This window comes from Quercus lobata, chromosome 1 (assembly GCF_001633185.2).
Source record: "Quercus lobata isolate SW786 chromosome 1, ValleyOak3.0 Primary Assembly, whole genome shotgun sequence".
Classification (NCBI taxonomy): Eukaryota; Viridiplantae; Streptophyta; class Magnoliopsida; order Fagales; family Fagaceae; genus Quercus; species Quercus lobata.
The window spans coordinates 3,055,895-3,080,526 of NC_044904.1; the positions used below are offsets into that span (position 1 = coordinate 3,055,895).

Here is a 24,632-nt window from a genome sequence, read left to right on the forward strand (position 1 = left end):
TGCAGGAATTAAAACGTCGACCAGCTGTACCTTATAATATTGAGGGGCCGGAATAAGTAATTTTAATTCTTTCTTTGGGTATGTATATAAGTTAACTGCTAGCCTAACACTATTGTAGGTTGTTTATTCAATTACTTTTCTAAAATATTGAACTAGATAAGTTTTAGCTATCATTTTTTTTTTCCATGTGGGGTTGTATGGAGTTTAATGGAAAGTTGTCATTAAAAATTATTTTGTAATATGCTTGTAACTATACTCATTTTATAAGATACGTTTTGCTTCCTAAAAACTTCAACATATTGAATATCTGAATTTAAGAGATTATAAACTTTTGAGAGAAACACACAAGGGCATTCGAGGCGAGGCTAGACCATAGCTGCCAACCCCCGTTCCTCAAGGGCATTACCTTGTCTTGTCCCACTCCATCTCTCGTGAAATCCCACCTCACCTTAACCCATCTTTACTCCACTTATAAATTAGAGTATATCCTAATACAAGTATTGATTAACACAATAAGAAAATAATACTAAATCAATGTACCAATATGCATCGATACAATAACATAAAACCTTAATCTATCAACATAATAGAACAAAGCAAATTCTTTATCAAGCAATAATACTCAATAATGCAAACAAAATATTTAACACTAATACAAATTATAAATTTCACACTAAATTGTATAACAAAACAATAATGCAATCTCCAAAATCAAACATTGAATTAAAATAAGTAAATATACAAAGTTTCTAATAGTTAGAATATGGATTTTGTAATTATTAAAAAATAAAATAAAATTTTAGTAATATACATTTAGGATGGAACAATGTGACCAAAATCCATCCCCACCCTACCCCAATGATCAGGGCAAATCTTTTGCCCCATCTTCATCTCGCTACCTTTTCGATAACGGATTGAAATGTGATGAGTGAAATTGCCATCCCTAGGCTATGGTTAAGCCTAGGTCAAAATGTCAATAATTTTGAAATTTGGGGAGGTAATGTCGATTGTAGAAAATCGTGTATACTGAGTCAAATATTTGATTAAATTTAGGAGTGCGTTGTAATTGGTAATTTACCCAAAAAAAAAAAAGAAAAAAGAAAAAAGGAGGAGGTATCCGAACCAAAGAAAAGAACCACAGTGATCCGAACCGGACCCAAAACCCAAAACCTCCGAAACCCCTGGGCTGGAGTCCAGAATCCATGGCTGCATCTTCTACACCTCCTTATTCAAACCCTCTATCGGAGCAGCCACCTTCTTCTACATTTCTCTGCGGCAGAGCTCTCTCTTCCAAACTCAAGCTCCGCCGTCACCACCATCAACAACAACAACCCTCTACCATGTCTCTTTCTCAAATCCCAACAAAACCCACATCCACAATTCTTTAAAACCTCTCTCTCTCTCTCTCTCTCAAAACATCTAACGCATGGTGTAGCTTCTCTACTCAATGACCCACTGTGTGCGAGCTTCTAAAGCTTTAGCCTTTACTACAGTTTCACACCCTTTTGCTCTCAAGGTACGTTTTTTCTTCCCTTTGTTTTCTTCCTTCCATAACTGTCCCGCTAGTACTACAACCATAGGCATAGCTTCTACCGCCGCTACAATCTCTGAGACCCAATACAGAGACCTTATTTTCGATACCATTGAAGAAAAGCCCTGGGCTTTTTGTAACAACAACTGGGTATCTGATCAATTTCGAGCTGTTATTGTTGACCCCGAGTTGTTCATCCGAGTCCTTGATTCGATTCGGATTAGACCCAGAATTGCTTTGCGGTTCTTTCGATGGGTTGAGGGTCAACCGGGGTTTAAGCCGTCTGAGTTTGCGTTTTGTGCTATGCTTGAAATACTTGTGAAGAATAATTTGATGAGGTCGGCTTATTGGGTGGTGGAGAGGGTTATTAGTGTAGATATGCATGGAATTGTGGATGTTTTGGTTGATGGGTATGTTGGCTATGAGGTTTCGGTTAAGCTTCTCGATCTTTTGTTATGGGTTTATACGAAGAAATCCATGATTGAGCAATGCTTGTTGGTTTTTGATAAGATGATTGCAAATGGGTTGTTGCCGGATGTCAAAAATTGTAATAGGATTCTTAGGATACTTAGGGATAGAAATCTTGTAACTAAAGCTAGAGAGGTTTATAGAATGATGGGGGAGAGTGGGATTAAGCTGACGATTGTTTCTTATAATACTTTGTTGGATTCGTATTGCAAGCAAGGGCAAGTGCAGCAAGCACTCGAGCTTTTGTCCGAGATGCAAAGGAGAGGGTGCTTTCCGAATAATGTGACCTATAATGTGCTGATTAATGGGTTGTCAAAGAAAGGGGAGTTAGAGCAGGCCAAGGGGCTGATTGGGGAGATGTTGAAATCAGGATTGAAAGTTTCAGCTTACACATATAACCCATTGATTTGTGGCTATTGCAAGAAGGGATTGATTGTTGAGGCATTACGTTTTGAGGAGGAGATGGTAATTAGAGGAGTTAACCCAACTGTGGCAACTTATAATACGTTAATGTATGGCCTCTGCATGTTGGGAAGCATGGTGGATGCTAGACAGCGGTTTTCTGATATGTTAAAGAAGAATGTGATGCCAGATGTAGTTTCATATAATACTCTAATATATGGGTATTGTAGGTTGGGGGATATTCGGGAGGCTTTTCTATTGTATAGTGAGTTACGATGGAGGAATCTTGCTCCTACTGTTATTACCTATAATACTCTTATAGATGGTCTTTGCAGGTTGGGGGACTTGGATGTAGCTCAGCAGATAAAAAATGAAATGGTCAACCAAGGTATTCGCGCTGATGTTTTCACTTATACGATTCTGGTGAATGGGTCTTGCAAGATGGGAAATTTGGCAATGGCTAAGGATTTCTTTGATGAGATGTTGCAAGAAGGATTGAAGCCAGACCGCTTCGCATACACAACTCGGATAGTGGGTGAACTCAAACTTGGTGACACATTAAAGGCATTAAGTATGCAAGAAGAGATGCTAGCTGTGGGGTTCCCTCCTGATTTGATCACATACAATGTTTTCGTAAATGGGCTCTGTAAGTTGGGCAATTTGGAAGAAGCAAGTGACTTGTTGCAGAAAATAGTTCGTGATGGTCTTGTTCCCGATCATGTGACATATACTAGCATCATTCATGCTCATTTGGAAAATGGACAACTTAGGAAAGCCAAAGAGTTATTCAATGAGATGCTGAGTAAAGGCATATCCCCTTCAGTAGTGACATACACGGTACTAATTCATGCGCATGCGGGTAGGGGGAGTCTAGAACTGGCATATATGTTTTTCTTGGAGATGAAGGGGAAGGGTGTTTTGCCCAATGTGATCACCTACAATGCTCTGATAAATGGTCTTTGCAAAGTTAGGAGAATGGAGCAGGCTTACAAAATTTTTGCGGAGATGGAAGAAAAAGGAATACTTCCAAATAAGTATACCTACACTATTTTAATAAGTGAGAACTGCAACATGGGCAACTGGCAGGAATCTTTGAGATTGTATGTAGAGATGCTGGATAGACAAATTCAGCCTGATTCTTGTACACACAGTGCACTTCTAAAACAGCTAGACAAAGATTACAGATTGCATGCAGTCCAGTACCTTGAGAGTTTAATTCTAGGTAGCAAAGAAACTTCTGAAGTGAGGACTTGAAATATCCCATTGTGGCATTCTTGCTGCCTCTGGTGATTGTTGAGAGAGAGCAATGTCTATAATTTGGAGTAGTCCAATCAAACGAAAAGTTGCTCCACTAACCATTGGGTAATTATTCTTGGGACAATACATTGATTTTCCTTGAAAGTACACTTTTACATAGTATTATTTCCATATGTTGTTGTAATCTTCTTCCCTTGATTGATTTATAGGATGGAGCTGCTGATGGGTGAATTTGGAAATTTCAAAAGTCAATGGTCAAATACCTATTTCATTTTTGATCCATTGTTAGCTGCACTGAGCAATACTTAAAACCAATCCTTGGATCGGATCAATAAAATTATATATTGGAGGCAGAATTATGCTTCAAAGAGTCAACAACAGGTATACAGATAAAATTCACAACTGTATCAAGTTGTTTCTAATAATTCTCTGACAAGATTATATTGTATTTATTCATTCTTTTAATATAATTTGGAGGAGAAAAAGGATGGGATGGGTGGGATATTGCTTCTTCTTGTATTATTGTGAAATTGATTATCTTAATCTAGATAAAAGATTTTGATGAATAGTACCTTGTGTTTTCCAGAGTTGCAATTAATTACTGGAGTGAAAATTTCACATCTTGTAGTTTGTACTATTTTATCCATTATTCCATGGCAACTTCTAATTCCATAGATCAAAACATTGTGGGGAAAAAAGCATCCCCAGATGTGGTGTGTCTGTTAGGTAATAAGAAAAGGAAGTAGAAAGAGAGGGGGGGGGGGGGGGGGAGAAAAGCTATTATAATTTAATGTTTCCCTATTCTCAGTTTCAAAAAAAACCTAAATCTTTAATTTACAGAATTCAAGAAAGAAAAGAAAAATGAAGGTGTCGAACTGATGTTGTGGAGGAATGTCTTTAATATCATATTGGTAAAAAGTGTTGACCGTGCCTGTGTATATTAGTTTTTCATCAGAGATGGTTCTTCTCCATAAATGAATATCTTCTATTTAAATCCAGATGATCATATCTCAATTTCTGTGTTCTTAGTAGTTAGTAGTGTGTGTGTGTGTGTGCACTGCAGGAAAAAAAGTGTTAAAATAGCATATTGGATTGCCAACACATTAACATAATCACTTACTGGTTTATCTTTAAGTTTCAAAAATGAACAGAAGTTTGTACCTTTAAATGTTGTGGTCTTTAATTTTGAAAAAATGAATGGAAGTTTGTACTTTTACATGTTGTGCTTGTGCCTTCTCTTTTTGGATAATTCGATGGCTGGGGGAAAGGGGATTTGAACCTAGACACATTCATTGGAGACACCAAGAGATGCTAGTTGAGCTACAAGTTTAGGATTTGGAGAATTTATGGATCTAGCATTTAGAAGTATGGAAGAAAATAGTTATTGCATTGTGTTAAGAATTGAAAGGTGGTTTAATGAGTTATCAATGGCTATTTGGTAGAAGAAAGAATGTGGGGTTGTAGGGTTTTGATAGGTAACACAAACAAAGGGCTTGATTGGGTTATAAGGAAGAAGAAACAGAGAGAATTTTATGGTCTTTAGCAGGTTTTATGAACAATACCATGAGAATCTGAAGAGGGAAAAATAGAAGAGAAAGGGAAGAAATGAACATACAAATGCCAACATACCTCAATGCTCAAAACACTCGATATAAAATTAATCAACTTCATCTTGTCTAAATTAATTGAGCATAATATATATATATGGACTCTTTCTGGTATTAGTGATTTAGACTCTCAGTAGTATTAGGATTCTTAGTTTGATTAGTAAACTAAAAACCTAATAAAAGACTAACCTAGACTCAAGAGAAAATAAAACCTAAGATACTTAAGGTCTCCTAGAAAATTCTAGATCCAATTAAACTACTAAAATACCCTTAATTCACAGGAATTGCCAAAATTACAGATTTTCTCTTGACTATGAGGTTGACCATAACTAATAAAATAAAAGATTGATACCTAGACCTTTAAAGCAACATGACTTTTTCTGCAACTGGACTTCACATGTGGACCCCATAAAATAATTTTAGAATAGGCGAAATGACAAAGTAATAGATAATCATTTTTCTAGGGCTGCATCAATCTGATCCTCTATAGGAAAAAAAAGAAAAAGAGAGAGAGAGAGAGAGATTAACATATTACTAAACTACCCAACCCAACACTTTTTCTTTTCTTTTCTTTTTTTTCTAAAAGGAGGAGAATTTTGATCATCACTAGTTTCACTAATACTTGGAGTTGTGAAGGCAAATTTGAGACATCTTTCTTTAGAAAAGAGGAGTAATGTTTATTAGGCATTTCAAACCCATAGGACTTATTGGTCATGAATGATGATTGCTAAATTTTTGTTGCTAATTTCTTAATGAGGAAGCTGAGAACAATTTCCCTGAAGGAGGATGAATCTATGATGCATTTACATTTTGTATATCTTTAGATTCAAGCCTACATATTAAAAAAAGTCTTTGGAGTTTGGATTCAAGCTTTGAACTTAAAAGCTTCTTCTATGTGTTTTTTCATTCAGCTGGATTTTTTGATGGTTTATTGGCATGTGAGATGTGTTTGGATTCAAGCCTTGAAGAATGAATTCTGGAATTAATAGAGGAAATGCATTTGCACTTGCACCTAAACTGTTTATTTCTCTGCATAATTAGTTGTTATCTTCCAATTTCTTAGGAAGCTTTAGTCAACTCGAACAAAGAAATCTTCATTATTTTGTTTACTTTCTTTTTGGTTATGGGGGCCTTCAATAATTATATGGTGATGGTAGTTCATGGCTGGTGGTGGTTTGTTTTATTTGTTCTAGGCAGTTTGTTAGATTGTTACGTGAGGTTCATCACCTCTCTACGGATGATTTGATCCATTAAAATTTGGGAGTGATGGGTAGCAGATTATTTCTTGGAAGTGATTTGATTTGCTATGAAGTGATTTATTGACTAAAGATTATTGGGACCTAGAAAGCGAGGACAACCTATACCAAAGGAGACAAATTCATACCCTGCTGATTTCTAGGGCTTTGCTTTGCTCAAATGTTATTATCTTTGACACCCATGCCTGCTTGCTCTCTCATCCCTCCCACCTTTCCCTATACCTATGCTTCTATTCCCTTCGCTGGGCGATTGACAAGTCCTTTGGGCATCTGGAGCAGCATATGTAACTGAGGTATGCCACTAGACCCAGGTGCTTGTTATAAAGGCACAAACCTTACAATGGGCTATAGCATTAACCTGCGTATGAGTATATGGGTTCCTGTTAAAGAGAATATAATTAAAAAAATAAGGGGTTTTTATTTATTTATTATGTAAGCTTTACTCTAGATGTTTTATGGTATCAAGAATGAATACAGCTCAAACCTTTTTTATTTATTTAAATTTTGATTGTTAAGTTATACATTCACTTAGACTTGGTAGGTTTTAACTCAAGACCTTACCCTCAACGTTGCACTCACAAGAGGAAGAGGCGCTGTTTAAGGTAGAGCTCTTTGGCAAATACAGCCCAATACCTTTACCATTAAATGTAAGTTTGTATCATAATTCAACTAGTTTTGGTATCATTGATGTAGATGCATGGCATGATATGAACAAGACATGTATAGCACCATGTCAATTGTTGGCTTCACCATCCTTTATTTAAGAAAATCATTGAAGTTCAAATCTTAATTTTGTATGCTTTGGCAGTTCGAATTTTCTGTCATCCTTCCTGCATCTCGAGCTTCTAATAAGTCGGTGCTGTTTCATATAGAATAAATAAATTAAATTAATTATTTCCTTTTTGTTTTGTTTTGTACTGTTTCATCATTCTATCCTTTTTCTTCTTATGTCACGGTCATAGAAGTTATTAATTCTACTTTGTTCTCTATTCTGTTTGGTGGATAGAAACTAGGAGCTGTGTTTGTATCCGAGAGAGAGAGAGAGTAATGGTGGATCACTTATTGCTTCACTGTCCTATTGCTTTGGAGTTATGGTCTATAGTGTTTGGGTTATTCAGAGTGTATTATGTTACACGGAAGTCTGTTGTTGATCTATTTGCTGCTTGGCAAGGGTGATTTGGAAATCATAGAAATTGTATTATTTGGAAAGCTGTTCCCCATTGTGTGATGTGGTATATTTGGAGGGAGAAGGATAGGGATGCTCGAAGTGTTGAGAACATAGAAAGAAACATACCGGATACTAAGTTGTTCTTTTTAAGAACTCTATTGGATTGGATGTCTACTATGGGTTGAATTTCTTTACCTTTAATATATGATTTGATTGACGTTTGTATACATCCTGCATACTTTGGGTGACTCATTTTTTTGGTATTAATAAAATTTTATTACTTATCAAAATATATATATCAAAGGGAAAAAAAATAGGTATCTATTTGGCATAACTGTTGGATGTGGGATACAATTTTTGTTAGAAAAAATGATGTGTTATGATGAAGTATTAGTAACCTCTTCATTTTTTTTGGGAGGGGTTGGTAAACTTGTACATCCATGAATTTGGTCAGGAAATGATATGTAAAACATATAAAGACAACTGAATAAACTTGTTTTCCAATGAATATCAGAATGGGCTCAATTGTATATTTGCTACTTGTTTATAATTTGTATGCTATATAAGGAGAACACAGTTTTAACTTCTAACCAATGAACAAAGATTTCAAAGTAATATTGAAAGAAGAAAAATGGCCCAAAGTAAATTGTGGCAGAGTGGAAAACTGGGAATGACAACAATACATTAATCATCAGCCTTGACGCGCAAGATTCCAAATTTCAAAACCGTGAATTACAATGTTTTTAGTTTTCCTCCTGTCTTGGAAACCACCGGTGCATGTTAGCTTACAATTTGCATGATTAATTTTGGTTGAATTCAAGTGTCATCTAATCTAAAAGAAAAGAAAAAAAAAAGAATAATATTTAACTAATTGCTGCTTGTCTTACTTTGTTTTAAGGGGGGCTAATTCCATTTTTGAGACCATACTGCATCCCCTTTGATTCTGTTTTCTTTTCTTTCTTCCTTCTTTAAAAAAAAAAAATTATAATCTTATGAATACTCAACTTGGCTTTACCTTTTGTTTTTACCTAAATAAACAATACATTTCAGAAAGGAAGAAAAGAAGTAAGAGAGTTGCCATCTACTCAAGAGGACAAAAAAAAATGATGATGGAACTAGGAAGCTGGGGATAAATCCCTCCAAATTACAAAATTGAGTTCACATGCATTGCAATATTGTTGGTCACAAAATCTAATAAAAGTATGAATTACAAACTAGCCATAAATGGATTTTAAGTAGTTCTCTAGCTTCAAGAATGAGATGCTCAATTAATCAATGTGGCTGCAAAGAAGAATTATGTAAGGGCAAAATCACTTTCAATGCATCCCCTTTAGAAAACACATTCTTATGTTCCAACTCAACTGCTTTTGATATTGCTAAGGGTGCTCTACGCGCTCAACTTGATCTAAAATTATTTTTTTTCATTCATTTTCATTTCATTCCTTTCCCTTCTCCCAAACGAGCTATTAGTGGTTCTTGTTCTTCAACTTAACACAGTTTAAAGTTCAAACAAAAGAATTTCTCTCATGGTTTCTACCCACTGTTGCAATGCAAGATTTTTCTTCTCTCATTGCTACATCAAAATTGATCTTCACAAAATGTGGGATAGGGGTTCCCATTTGCTGCTTCTTAGATTAGTTTCACCTGCAAATTCCCAAGAGAAAAAAATGATCTATATAGGTTTTTAGAACATAATAAAGGATCTGCAAATTGCCAAGAGAAAAAAAAAAAAAAGATCTATATAGGTTATTAGAATATAAACATAAAGGATCTTGTATTGACCCAAGAAAAAGTAAAGAATCAACATTGTACCCTAAAATGATTAGGCTAAACACAATTAAGGCTTATTGTAATTTATAAAACCCAAATTGACTTCGTATATATTGGATGTGGAACTCATCACACATCCGCATAATATAATTAAACTCTAACCACGTATGCACTATACTCCAAAAGGACTAGTATAGTCATAAGTAAGACTTTTTATGGTTGTTTATAAAGCCTAAATCAACCCAGTATATGCCTGATGTAAGACTCAACACACACCCACAAAACACACACTCACCTAATTCAGTTCAATATTTAATCGATTCTCCCAAAATAAAATCAATATTCAATCAATTTGGGGCGTGATAATATTAAATCCTAATTAAGAGTTAAAATTATTGTATTTGATGTAGATTTCAAGTTAGCTATAAACTTGAGAGGGATTTGTAACCTATTTTATAATAATGAACTTATCACATTGGGACATTTATGTTTTCCTTGAGAAATGGTTGACACCTTAATTTTTGTGTTTTTGTGTATGATTGATCTTTTTTTTATTTTTTTTATTTAGTAATTTTATGAATTTTTTTAATATTGGTTAAAATTATTTATTGAATTTCTTAATTCACATAAGATAAGACTGTAACCCTACAAATTCACCTCTCATGCATTTTTATAACTGCAGTGGCCTAAATGAGAGGAAATTCTATACACACTTCATCTCATACTATTGTTGGTCTCATAACTCTCATTTATATGATCTAAAAAATATCATTTAGTTTTTTTTTTTTTTTTAAAGTATAATTGTTCCAACAAAACGATGGACAGTAAGACCAATGCTGTCTCAAGCATGCAAAAAAAAGAGGGGGGGGGGGGGGGGGTGTCCTCCAGCTTAATTGGTCAAAGAACCATTCCATTTGTTGTCTAATGTCTACCAGAAGATGGGGAGAAAGAGAATTGAAGGCTGTGCACTTTTGGTTGTTCCTATAAATCAAAGCTACATGCATACAAAGCTTGGCCTACTTGAAAAATCCAAGAAATGCAAATGTAAAGCCACAATAATTCCCTCACAATGTATTTCTTACATTTAGAAGTGACAAAAAGACATCTACCCTTGTTTCCAACTTTGTTGTCGATCAGCCCAAGGATTTTAGTTTCACCACTATATTATTTTATGACATCGAAACTACCTCCCTTCAGCACACACACAAGGGCTTTTTTAATGCTTACAGCTCTATGACAAATTTCTCTAAATTTTGTCCTTTATTTAACACACACAAGCCTTCAATCTATAAAGCTATTTCATTGCCCATTTCTCTGTTCCAACCTTTATCCCATTTACATGAGAAAACAATGGCTGCTTTCTCATATCCATCCTATCTTATAAGGGCATCTTCCAATACAGATAGCCATGACCAAAACAAGCAAAAGCTAAACAACATAAGAATTAATGGAACTTCTAGTATGTCCTCCATGAAGCCTGATACACTGAGCCAACCTGCTGGAGTTGCAAGCACATACAATTCATTTACTTCTGTTAACGGAAATAGCATCACCACAGAAGAGCTTCGCCAAAATATTCCAACAAAGAAGCGATCTGTGGATCCTCATCGCCAAGGGCTCATCATTGAAGGAGGTGTCGGGTACAGGCAGACTGTTGTCATAAGGTCCTATGAAGTTGGTCCTGATAAAACTGCAACTCTTGAGAGCATCCTCAATCTTCTTCAGGTGAGAATAAAAAAGAACTTGTTCAACCATCCTTTTTCAATCACACATGCATGCACAAAAATATGAAAGAAGATTATATTTGAATCACTTCAACAACAAAATAAATAAGTATTTGAATCGCGTTTTTTATGATAGGTGATATATTAAAGTCTCATATAGCAAGTGATAAGTAATTATATTCTTTTAGTGTATCTTTTTTTTTTTTTTATATGGTTGCACTTAGGAGTATTCATTATTATCCAGGAAACAGCATTAAATCATGTATGGATGTCTGGTCTTTTGAGCAATGGATTTGGTGCCACACACGGAATGGTGAGGAACAATCTTATATGGGTTGTCTCAAGGATGCAAGTTCAAGTGGATCACTATCCAATTTGGTTAGTCCTATATATTATCCTCCTTTACCTTTTGATGATCTACATATTTAAATGGCTCACGGGGACAACCTCTAAACTTTTTGACTATGGGTCTATTTAGGATCTGTTTATTTTGTTGAAATTGAAAATTTTTTGCTAAAAGTACTGTAAATAAAGGTAAAAGTTAACTGAAATAGTAAAATGGGACCCATAAATAGTACTAAAAAGTGCAATGGGACCCACGAATAGTAGCAAAAATAAGCTAAATAGTAAAATAAACTAGCAAAATTAATCATGTCAAACGGACACTATGTGTGCATTTGGATTGAGATGGAAAATTAAAATTATTTTACTATTCAACTTATTTTTACTACTATTTATAGATCACACTGCACATTTTGATACTATTCATGGGCTCTACTGTACTATTTCAATTAATTTTTACCTTTATTTACAGTACTTTCAGCAATAAGTTTTCAGTTTCAGTAAAATAAGCAGTATCCAAACACACCTATATTATTTTTCTCTCCTCTTTTTTCCCATCCTTTTCAATTATATGTACGCTGTCGTTTAGTACGTTGTCCAAAGTAAAATTATCTGCATCTCTTTTCATTATAACGCAAACTACTTTCTCCCACTTCAAAACTTGGTAACACTGCTGCATACGAGCTAAACCAACTATTAAAAGTTTAGGGTTGGTCGAACATGGCCGAGTTTGAGTTTATTACCGAATCATATTATATATTCACGTTTATTTTTTATTTATTTATTGAATATGTTTGAGATTAATCATGAGTTAATTTAATTAATCTTTATCTACATATAATAAACACTACAACTACAATTTTTTTAAACCTTTACAAATCTATACTAATAACCATATTATAGTTAAAATGATATTATTTAAGCTAAATTTGTAGAATGATTTTTGTTTATTAACTTATAAAAATTATATTCACCAATCTTAGGATTGTTACAAATTATATATAATTTTTTTATACTACAACCTTATATTACCAATAAATTATAAATAAAAAATTGATATCTTTTGAACTTTTTTACTAACTTGCACAATTCAATTTCAAGTCTATATGAATATTTTTTTATATATGAATACATATAAAAATATAATATTATTAGATATACTTAAATCGAGTCTTATACTCTTGAACTTTTTCACATGCGAACAAATCATTATATTTGAGCTTGACTTGTTTAATGGTAATGTATCAACTTAAGTTTGAGTTTACCTCATTTTTAAAATTACAAACATAAACAAGTATATTTCTGGAGCAAACCCCTAACTATTTATCTTCATTATAGATTATAGACCAAAATACTATATACAACTTTCTTAGTTGATAAATTAGTTTCCAACTATAAACTAGGGTTATTTCTAGCATGAACCCAAATCATAGCACAAAAGTTCATATGGCACTTTTCTGCCTGCAGGGGAGAGGTAGTGGAAATTGATACATGGGTTGGAGCATCAGGGAAAAATGGAATGCGACGAGATTGGCTTGTCAGAAGTCAAGCCACAGGCCATGTTTTTGCCTGTGCCATCAGGTATTTCTTATGAACTTAATTTCCATCATATCTCTTTGAAGTATAAACTCAGCTCAACTCAGTTAAGCTTTAATTAATACCTACTAAATTGGGTTCTACTTCTACTACATATGCTTGTACTAATAACTTAAATGTGAAACAGCACCTGGGTGATGATGAACCAGGAAACAAGGCGCCTCTCAAAAATGCCAGAAGAAGTGAGGGCTGAAATATCACCCTGGTTCATAGACAAGCAAGCAATCAAAAAGGATTGTCCAGAAAAAATTGTTAAGTTGGATAGTAAAGCAAGAAATATGGACTCCAATTTGAAGGTAAATAAAAGACAACTCAACTTCATTACCTTAATATACACATTCCAAAGCAAAATAATAAGTTGGATAGTAAAGCAAGATATATGGACTCCAATTTGAAGGTAAATAAAAGACAACTAAACTTCGGGTCCGTTTGGATACAGCTGAAAATTGAAAAGTGAAAACTGAAAAACACTATAGCAAAATAATTTTTAAATATGTGAATAGTACCGTGAGACCCATTTTTAATGAAAAAGTTACTGAAAAATGAAATTTGTGGATCGGTGAACAGTGCATACCGTGCACTGTTCATGGAAAAAGTCAAATATTTCGGCTCAAAAAGAAAAAAAAAAAGTAGCTGAAACGCAAAACATGCGTTTGGAAAGTGCAAACGCGCTTCCCAAACGCACACTTCATTACCTTATTATACACATTCCAAAGCAAAATAATCATATGTTGAATATTGCAGTTTTCTAGGTCAAGAGAATTGATTTGGACATGAACCACCATGTAAACAATGTGAATTACGTAAGGTGGATGCTTGAGGTAATACACAAATAGATTTGGCTTGCGTCTAATGCTTTTAAATGTGACACAGACATGACATAATATCCAAAAAAGATCACGTGTCACTTTTGTGTCCCGTCTAGCGATCGATACACTTGACTGAATCTTCATCACCCTACACAAAAATAACATTGCAATGCATCTTTTGCCTGTCAACTTTGAGTTTCTTCAATTTTCTTTTTCTTTTAACAGACCATCCCCGATGAGATCTTGGAGTCTCACAAACTGTCCACTATCATACTAGAATATAGAAGGGAATGTGGAAATTCAGACATAGTTCAGTCCCTTTGCAATCCGGACGAAGGTGGAATTCTTGAGGATGGATTGAAACATAAAAATGGCATTAGTCTAAATGGATTTTCTCTGGCATCAGAAATTCTTGAAGGTAGTGGACTCTTGTGTAACTTTGAGAAAGTATCATTAAGGTATACATATCTCCTCCAAGTTAAAGGTGAGCGTGGAAATGAAGAGATTGTTAGAGGAAGAACCACATGGAAGAGAAAGATGCCCTCCAAGCCTTTCACCACATAGTAAATCACATAGACAATTGAATTGGGATTTAGAAAGTTGCCCATAATCAAGTAAAAAATTTATGTTTGAATATGCTTCAGAGGGAAGCTGAATGAAGATCCAAAAAGTCGTCCAAGAGGATATGAGAAGTCCTTTAAGGGTACCAGTACAGTATAAAAAAATTATAAAAAAAAAAATTCAGAAATTGAATTGAGTGAAATAAGTGGGTATAGCTTGAGTGGTGATTATTGTTTGTAAAAAAAAAAAAGTTCTGTAAGAAATTTTTTCAAAGATGTATATTGCTCATCCTTTGAAAAAACATTATTTGGTATATAGTAACAGTTTCGTAGTTCTCATTATGAAAAGCAAAAAAGAACATAGTTTCAACTGATGATTTAACCCCCCCCCCCCCCCCCGGGGTGGCGGGATGCGCGTCTTCTCTTTGATCCCTTAATTCAATCACACAATGAAAGAAGGAAGCACAAGAATTTGAGGAGAAAAGAAAATATACACTCCCCAACCTCATCATAATTTTCAATCACTCCATTGTCGTTTCAGTAGTTTCAATCTAAAAAAGGAAAAAGAGGATTTCGACTCTTTTGTCCAGACTCTCTGTGAACACACTTGCCAAAAACAAGAAAACAACCTTGTTAGAAAAGGGGAGCAATTATGGTTAAACATAGGGGGGAGTTCCAGTAAATTATTTTGTATAATTCCTGTAGAAGAAGAAATTGCTGAGAGAGAGAGAGAGAGAGAGAGAGAGCAATTAGCTATAATATGCAACCATTGAGCAATAAAACTGGAGCCTAGGCCGGTTAAAATTCCACTGATCCAGTCCAGCCAAGTTCTCAAAACATTTTTTTTTTTTTTTTTTAGTCCACAAAACTAAAATTATGTGCTCAATTTTGAGCTACATTAGTCAATTGCATTTGTCGAAAAGCTCTCCATAAACTAGATTTAAGTCAAATTACATCAAAAACTGGAGACTACAACACGAAAAATTGGAATGTCCAATATGGCTCAACAAGTGAAGGTAAAAATAAAATAAAGTATGCCAGTTAAATTACAGCAAAACAGTAAACTCATTAGCCCTACGTTGGAACCATTTCCTACTACCTATCATGTAAGAATAAATAATCTGTGCTCCAGAGACTGTGATCCACTACCCTATTGGAATAAGCATTTACAATTTATAAAGGTGTAGAGCATTTACAGCAGCACTGGCTGGATACCCTCAGGAAAAGGAATCAAAGAATCATGTAGCGCAACAGCAAAATTACTGCCTCTTTCTACCTAAACTTCGATGCAGTTGCCACGACCAAAAGATGAGGAATATTAAAAGGCCCCCTCCAACAGATGACCAGAACATTACCAGCCAAAAAGGCATTGGTTTAGGATATAATCCTGGTGGATGTCGAGAACAAGGCCATTACAATCAAGAGAGAGAGAGAGAGTTGGTTGGAGAGCAACGCACAAAATAAGAAATACTTCAAGATGATTGAAAAAAGACTGACATACCATGACCAAACTTGATGCAGATGAGAAGCTCAACAATGCAGATAGCAAGTGAAAGCCAACAAAATGCTCCAACCTTTTTCACCTTATTTCTGGAAAATTAACACAGTAATTAAGCAGGTTACACATATTCTTTTCAGTATAGAAATTCTTTGAGAATGTAGTATTTACTTTCATGTGAAACATGTTGGGGGAGAGAGATAAGAGAGAGTACCGGTCTTGAAGGTATGAGTTGTACTCACGAATTGTTGGTATTGCAATTAGCCACCACAAGATCAGCCTATACACAATCACAGGGTTCCGTGGAGGAACCCAAAGACAAAACTTCAAAAAGAAAGTGTTCAACTCTACTGTCAAAAATATGATGCAAAGGGTGAGAACTTGAATGAAACGCCATGGACCAAGCAGGGGGTGCCACTCATCTTTGTCCCACTGAGCTGGTGTAAACTGTCCCAATGTTCGTTTCACCTGAACAGAAAATAATAATTGATACATTTTCAAAACACAAACCGTGAATGACAGAAGACCACAAAACAAGAAAATATTCTTCCACAAAAACAAGGAAGTCTCTGTCTACCAAAACAACCAGAAATGTTTCAAAAAAAGTAGGTATACCACGTACAAAAAGTTACATCAGACACAAGAATCAGTTCTATCTTTCTCCAGAAATTAAGATAAAACTACTACATATCTCATTAAAATTTTCCATATAAGGGAAAGGACTTGCAATTATCAATAATATTTAAGCAAACAAAAAAACGTAAGATAAAACATATTTTTTAAACATACTTTTCCAATAATATTAGGCTGACGACTTAGACCAACCCACTTGTATGTTTTTCCATCAAAGTGCCTGACAGTATTCATCCCTGCCCAGATACCTGTTAAAAACCAAACAAAACTTGTCATAACAGACTATAACCAACTCTGAAAAAGACCAATATAATTTAAAGAGAAAGTGAAGAAGAAGAAGAAGGAATGTTCTTTTTTAAAATTCAATTGTCAAGTGGGAGAGGGGGGACTTGAACCCGAGATCTCTCAAGTAGGCCAATGAACTAAAAGGTTCTTGGCAAAGAAGATGACAAAATACACTGTAAATTGCCAAAATTGAAAGACTAACCAGTAAAATTAGCAACAGAGGGCAAATTTTATGATATAATATAGCATAAGATTTGTTACCAAGGACTCGAAATTCTCAATGCTCTGATATTTACCAAGTTTTATCAGTTCCTTAAATAAATGTAGTATACACCCAAGACACCTAGAAGCGTAACAGATGGTTCTTAAATAGCATAGCGACATCCAGAAAATCTTCTACCTTCTTATGTCAATAATTATATCATGCATCTAAAATTAGCAACAGATGCACAAGATACCTCATCCTCTTATGCACCTATTTACTATTCATAAATGGAAAAAAAAACATTGTTCAAAAAATGGTAAAATACACTAAGATCCCCTAAACCTTTATGCTGCTGCATTAAGATCTCCTGAACTTTTTTCTTTACCAAATTACTACATAAACTTTAGTACTGTAGTAAATTGACCCCTTGTGTCCATTCTCTGTCTATTTTAACGATTTTTGGTACCAAATCATTAATATAAATAAATAAGGAATGGGACGTACTTGCAACAGCATAAAAGTTCAAGGGGTCTTAATGCATTTTTTTTTTAATGAATTGGTGCAAAACAATGTCAAAATAGACAAAGAATGTACAAAGGGGTCTATCTGTTACCGTACCAAAGTTGGCAGGGGAAAAAAAAGAACCTTAAGGGGGTCTTACTGCAACAGCATAAAAGTTCCAAAGGTCTTAGTACATTTTTATCCTATTAAAAAAACCCGCCCTACCAAGAGAAAATGCAATAGGAATCTCACCAAACCAATTGCAGATCAAAATGTCAAGAATCATACTGTCCCACCAGCACTCATTGAAATTTGGTAACATGTGGCGAAATGTAAACTGAAAAAGGCAAACATAAAATTCAGTCCACAATAAAAAAATAGCCAACTTGAGCATACAAAGATGATAACATGTTCAGGGACATAAAAGTAGACAATCAACCTGAACAGAAAATGGAAATCACAAAAGATGTATGTCTCAAATAAAGGAACTAACCTCCATCATCTCAAATCCTATTGATAGCACCCATAGAAGGGGCTGGTTGCGGATCAATATAGCCTTACCCCACCATCCAATAATATGTGCTAGCACAAATTCATCAAAAAGTGTTTCCTAGAAGAGATGGGAGCAAAAATCAGAAGCCTGCAGCACCCCCTGATATTGTGCTGATGTGCCCAAAGATCAAAACATGCAGGGGAAACAACTGAAGTAAAAAAGTTGTGAAAGAAGAAATCATACATAAACATTCTTAAACCTGTTTGTGGGATTCTCAGGTACATATATGCGGCAATCAGCACCATATGATCTTTCTGGAAGTTCTGCAAGAAGTCATGCAAATAAAATTAGAATTCCTTAAAAAAAATGATTAACTTGTCCATCCAAGCTAATATATTTTTTAATTAGTAAATTATACATGCACCCAACAAGTCTTGAACTCATGACCTAACCCTTTACGGTATTCTTACAAAGGGAAGAGGTTCCATTAAACAATGAAAAGCTTTGCATACGTCAAATACATCACAAATTCAATGACCAAAAAAAAAAAAAAATCCCTATCAATTAATAATTTTGTAAAGAAGAACAGCATTACCAATGCCAAGATCAGGATGGAGAAACTTCATAAATTGCCGAGCATCATCACGCTTCTAGAAAATGAGAAGGTGAAAAGTTAAAATCAAAGACCACTAATTGGAGTTTATGACAGTAGAGCCATAAACAATTAAGTGAGGGAGAAGAAGGTGGAAAAGAAATGGCAGACACAAGAGGAAATATGCAAAACTGAAGTTTGTTCAGCACACACCTCAATTTATAAAATGACCATCATCAATGAGAGGTATATTTTAGATGTGTATTAATTGAGGAATATAATTGCAAACCCACAAATGAAAGAACAGAGCATAAGCAATAAGTTTCCAACAAAAATACCCCCATAATTTGAGATTGTACATATAAATATGCACATTCACGGGAAAATGAAATTCATTTTGCACACTAGAAGAAATGGAGAACCAACCTGAAAAAGCAAAAAAGTGAGGGCAACAAGGTACACAACAGCCATTCCATGTACTAGGCGCCAAATTGCAGGATGTGGCCGAATAAGAATCCTGTAAAGGAATATAATTTTACAAATGTAGTATCAGAGGGCTAAATTTCAAAATATCCCCCCTCCAACCCAATGAAGATTCTAAATATCAAGTGACAGATTGTTCATTAAAAAATATGATCTGGTTTCCGACATACGTAGATGGGGCTTGCAGCAAGCAATAGGCAAGAAAAACTGCAATCATAGCCCATACACCCCTACACAAAACCATGAGGATATTAAAAAGTGTAAAAGAAAAGAAAGTCAAATGAACTTCATTAGATTAAAAAATAAGAAAAAACCTTTTAACAGATGTAACAACATCACCAGAGGCACCACTATCAGGATCAAGGGCTCCACTTACCCAGCTGTATGTACATCAACAAGCAACAAGAAGGAACACAAACAGTTTAATTCCATGTATTAAAAATTCCCCACTGAGGATGTTACACGTTATGCATACACTACAAAATTGTGTTGAAAGTGCAGCAGCAAAATTCTCATCCAAGGCATTATTACTTTTTAAACAAAGCCAACCCTCTGCATATAGGAACATCAGAGAACATACAAACAATGCTGCTGGATTATTAGAAATGACAGTTGAGAGCTAAGAGACAAGCACAGAAGCCTCGTGAACAAACATATAAACTAAAAGCCCCTTTTTTTTCAATTTCCATGATTAATGCAGAAATTCAAAACCCCAGGTTTTATATATGCTTCTTGCTATTCTCCCTGGCAGTAGCATGCATGTAAAGTCCTTTTTTACTGGTAAGTTACACACACTCCATAAGCGGAAAAATTATGTTACGCACTTAGAGGATAACCTAAATATAGCAATTTACATATGTAGATTCTTTCCTTTTGTATTGGCAACTAACACCAGTAGAGAAATCAGGCATTCCATATAACTAGACATTCACAGCAACGGGCAGATGGCAAAGGCTTTAGCAGAGAAGAAAAAACAAAACAGAAATTCAGTGGGAAAGAAAATATTCCATCCAGGTTGGAAATATTTAAAAAAAGGAATATGTATTTGATTATCTATAAATCAAGGCCTAAACTACTAATAAATAATTTGTGAGATGAGTTCAAATATCATCAGATAAAACTGCTAATTGAGTTGAGCACGCACATAAGAAAACAGGCACCAATAAGTAGCAAGGAAACGGTACGAGGCCTGTATGCCCATGCAGTCCATGGATCAAGTTCTTCACCAACACTCATTAGACTGACATGACCATTTTCTTCTGCAATATGGTCCTTTTTTCTCACTCTCCTCTGCCCATTAGGCTCCATAACCTTATTTTCAAGGGATGTAACTTGTTTATTGCCTACAAGTCAAAGAAAACGAAATAAGGTAGGTATTTAAGGAAATCATTTTTTTTTCCTAAATTGCCAATCCTTACTAAAAATATAAGACCATTAAAGCTAATAGAAAACCTTTTTTTTTTTTTTGGATAAGTCGGCTAATAGAAAACTAATAGAAAATCAAAGCATATAAGAAACGAACCAAATTAGAAAAATGCAAAAACATTTGAATCAGATTACAAGATCTAATTGCTCAGTTCTAGAAAGTTCCACAAATGGTTCAAAAAGTTCCTAAAAGAATCTAACAACATCATGCACTGCAGGATTTCCCCCAAATTGAATATCATGAGAACATTAGCAGGAAAGACCTAGCATTTATAAATCTCATTAGGAAGCTCTCTACAGGGTAGTGATTGACTAAAATTCACCTGGTATCCATAGTTAAAAGAATCTCATACATACAAAGAAAATTCAGGAATCCTTTCATTTGTAAAAGGTTAATTTTACCTAGACACCTGCAAGCCCACAATTAAGGAATCCTTTGAACAAAAAATCTTGACACCTTGACGCACATTTTAAGTTGCATGAAAAATAACATTTCCTAGGGTAATCTATTTATAATTTTATGCACAAATCAATCATCACACAAGGAGCCATTACAGATAATGAGAGAAAAAATTTGAACTGGCAGAAGTTTATAAGAATCCGAAAATGACAAGCCATACAATCCAGTTGGGCAACATCTCGAAATCTCAAACTTTCTTTCTTTATTGGATAGGTAAAATATTCTTTAAAAATAATACAACTAGAGAATTTAAAGAAAATTCAACACTAATGAAAGTCCATAGCTCAAAATTTTTCTATGGTCCCATTATAAGTGATGGTCTTTTTCCATCATTACAGTGTAGACAATCAATTTCCACCACACTCAATGAAATAAATACATTTGCACCAACGAGGACAGAAGGCAAAGCACATTTAAGGCTGATAAGTTCCACAACATTTCCAAAAAATATATATATATACACACAGAAATCTATACAGCCACAAAACTCCAGACAACCAAACAGAAAGGAATGCTCCACAAGGCTTTCATTCAACCAAGAAAAATGTAGTCATCCATACAAAAAACTTCCATATAGTGTTCAACAACAAAACCTTAGTCCCAAATAATTTGAAGTGAACTATGAATCCTCAACAAATTAGTCAATCCCAAAAAATGTATTCATCTATACAATCAACTTCCATATAGTGTTAAACCATAGAAAAGGTGATATTTTACAAACTGCAATCTATCAATATGATGCAGTAGATCCACTCATAAAAATGTAACTCTATTTTATGTCAGCCGTCAACCTACAACCCTCATCCCTTTTCAAGGCTTGGGACTAGTTGTGAACAAAATATATGACACTGACCACAAAATATGGCAAAGTTTGCAATCTATCGCTAGTAAATTTTTTTCTTTTTTTTAAACAATGAAAAACAAAAAGAACCAAACTTTATGCTAATTGCATATGAAAGAAAATTCTTACAAAAAGAACCAAACTTTATGTTAATTATATATGAAAGAAAATTCTTCCAAAAAGAACCAAACTTTATGTTTACAGTATATGGATCCACTTCCACATAGCGATGAACAGTAGAAAATGTGATATTTTACAAAATGAAATCTATCACTATACTGCTGTGGATGATCCATCAATAAAAAAGTAAAAGTAGATTTTATGCCGACCGCCATCTTATCACATCCCTCATCCTTTTTCAAGGATTGGTCAATTATAAACAAAATATATGACACTAACCACAGTAAAAAGGCAGAGTTTGCAATCTATCACGAATTTAAAAAAAAAAAAATTTAAATTAAATACAATGAAAAACAAGAACCAAACTTTATGTTAATTGTTTATAAAAGTAAATTCTTCCAAGTTCAAAATTAACAACCAAACCCCATTTCAAAAACGTAAAGATCCAAAATTTTAGGTGTGGCTGAATCTTTTAAACAAATATAAGCAACTTCTATTTTATGTAATTTAGAAACACATGTATGTCTTGGAATTCCAACCTTACTCAATAAAACATGATTAGAGATTGGAACCTAAAGAAATTACTAAATAGCTCATAATTCAACACCAATATCAAAACACTAAAATTTATAACCTTAATTACCATTGCCCAGAAACTTAATTACGCTCCAGCAATCATAGAGAAAAATAAAACCACTAACACAGTAATGAAAATATCATTAATCAGAAATTGAATCAAAAAACACATACTTATCCAAAATTTTAAATAAATAAATAAACTAATAAAATAGTAGTTATAAGAAATTGATAATATAATCATCATCAGAATATTACTTTGATCAAGTAAGAAAAACACTGTAAACTTAATTCCTAAGTAATGGTCATATCATTGAAACTATTTTTTCTTTTTTAATTTTAAAAACTGAATATATATATATATATATTTATATATACAAAAAACTAAATCTCCAATCCGAAATGAAATGAAATTCAAATTGAACTTTGAAGATAGATAAACATATAAAATTCGAAAATTGAATCATTGCATGTGATCAGAAACAAACATTAATTTTTTTTTTTAATAAAAAAAATTAAAAATAGTCAATTTATTGAAAATCTAACTTCATGAACGAAACGTATAATAATTGTTATTATTTAAAAAGAAAAAGCAAAAGTAAAAAACACAGAAATACGAAATCAATTACGTACAGAGAAACGTGAACAGTGAAATACAGATTTCGAAAAACGGAAACGAGGAATTCCGTAACCGTCACATCCTACATATCCACACAAATATATATATATATATAGAGAGAGAGAGAGAGAGAGAGAGAGAGTTTTATACATACGTGATGTCTGTCTGTCTGTGTGTGTGTGTGTGTGTATACGTGTTTGTGTATATTTGATATTCACAGAGAGAGAGAGAGAGAGAGAGAGAGAGAGAGAGAGTAGCGAAAGAGGAAATACTTACGTTGAGAGAGAGAAGAAGAGGGAGCCCTAGGCGTACGATTGGAGAGGAGAGGCGATCGCGGCCGTCGGATCAGAGAGAGTTTTGTCAAGAACTCTTCGAAAAACGAATTCGAAGATAGAAGAAGACGATAGAAACCTTTATATTTAGAATGAGTGAGTGAATGTGAAGAATAAGATTAAAAAAAAAAAAAAGTGAGTGAGAGAGAGAGAGAGCAAATGAGAGAGAGTTTGTGAGTTGTGAGCAAGAGAAATAGAGAGAGACAGAGACAGAGACAGAGACAGAGAGAAAGAGAGAGACTGTGCGAACAGTAGCAGCGGCGAAAAGGCAGTCTGGATATTTGATGATGAAGAAATTAATAGCTGAGAGAAAAGAGAGAGAGTACGACGGTCAAAGATAGATTTGAAGAGGTGTGTTTGTGTGTGTGTGTGTGTGTGTGTGTTTTTAATTTTTTTTTATTATTTTAATTTAGTGAGAGAGGGGGACACGGTTTCCCTCGATATATATGAAGGATGGGAAAGAGAGATAAAGACGTTAAAACGACGGGACTGTTTGTTTTTCTATTCCCTAAACTACCCTTCAGGATCTTCTCTTTTTGCAACCACCATTACTCTCTTTTCCCATTTCATTCCTTTTTATTATACCGACTTCCCGGATTTTCCCCCAACGCAAATTACCTTTTTCTACTTCTAATTTCTTTTTCTTCTTTTTTTAATCATTCTTAATTAAAAAAATAATTAATAAACTTTAAAAAATTACTGACCTCATCATAGGTGTTTCACGCGTACAGTGGGACCTTTTTTTTTTTTTAGCCAAAAAACACACTCAGTGTTTTATATATATAGATATAAAATTTTTATCTAGAAAACTTAATTTATAATAAGTGGATAAAGCAATTTAAAAATTAAGGGAAGAGTGGTCTTATTTTTAGGTAATGTTTTAGTAGAAGTTAAAGTGGCATTTTTATAGAATTGTCTTTTAGTTTTGTTTTTACTTAAACATAAGGGTATAGGGGCATTTTTGAACTAAAAAATTAGAAATCCAAATAAGGAAAGTCTCTTAAATAATTAAGTGGATAAAACAATTTGAAAATTAAGAGGAGAGTGGTTCTATTTTTAGGTAATATTTTAATAGAAGT

At 34.0% G+C, this 24,632-nt stretch overlaps 3 protein-coding genes across 6 annotated transcripts; 2 read left to right on the forward strand and 1 right to left on the reverse strand.

Moving 5' to 3' along the window:
* Positions 1–902: 902 nt before the first annotated feature.
* On the forward strand, positions 903–7,873 carry LOC115974687 (pentatricopeptide repeat-containing protein At1g22960, mitochondrial). Of its 4 annotated transcripts, XM_031095179.1 has the most exons (4): positions 903–3,763; positions 3,868–4,039; positions 7,054–7,168; positions 7,528–7,873. In XM_031095179.1, exon 1 carries the CDS (start codon positions 1,448–1,450, stop codon positions 3,653–3,655), a length of 2,208 nt encoding a protein of 735 aa, XP_030951039.1. In that variant the 5' UTR covers positions 903–1,447; the 3' UTR covers positions 3,656–3,763; positions 3,868–4,039; positions 7,054–7,168; positions 7,528–7,873. The 4 variants fall into 4 exon arrangements, with proteins under 4 accessions (XP_030951039.1, XP_030951047.1, XP_030951033.1 ...); XM_031095187.1 differs by lacking the exon at positions 7,054–7,168 and having other exon boundaries at positions 7,528–7,872; XM_031095173.1 differs by lacking the exon at positions 7,528–7,873 and having other exon boundaries at positions 7,054–7,368.
* A 2,936-nt stretch (positions 7,874–10,809) lies between these two features.
* LOC115993665 (palmitoyl-acyl carrier protein thioesterase, chloroplastic-like) lies at positions 10,810–14,494 on the forward strand. Its single transcript, XM_031117614.1, has 6 exons — positions 10,810–11,184; positions 11,428–11,561; positions 12,993–13,106; positions 13,249–13,417; positions 13,874–13,942; positions 14,156–14,494. The coding sequence occupies exons 1-6, from the start codon at positions 10,810–10,812 to the stop codon at positions 14,492–14,494; spliced, it is 1,200 nt and encodes a 399-aa protein (XP_030973474.1).
* Positions 14,495–15,357: 863 nt separating this feature from the next.
* Positions 15,358–23,936, reverse strand: LOC115974711 (CDP-diacylglycerol--serine O-phosphatidyltransferase 1). The gene is made up of 13 exons (XM_031095200.1): positions 23,498–23,936; positions 20,325–20,523; positions 19,495–19,560; positions 19,351–19,410; positions 19,124–19,214; positions 18,701–18,755; positions 18,349–18,428; positions 18,106–18,222; positions 17,865–17,949; positions 16,778–16,869; positions 16,203–16,456; positions 15,992–16,080; positions 15,358–15,877 (listed from the first exon to the last, which is right to left on the reverse strand). Exons 2-13 carry the CDS (start codon positions 20,486–20,488, stop codon positions 15,750–15,752), a joined length of 1,281 nt encoding a protein of 426 aa, XP_030951060.1. The 5' UTR covers positions 20,489–20,523; positions 23,498–23,936; the 3' UTR covers positions 15,358–15,749.
* Positions 23,937–24,632: the final 696 nt, after the last annotated feature.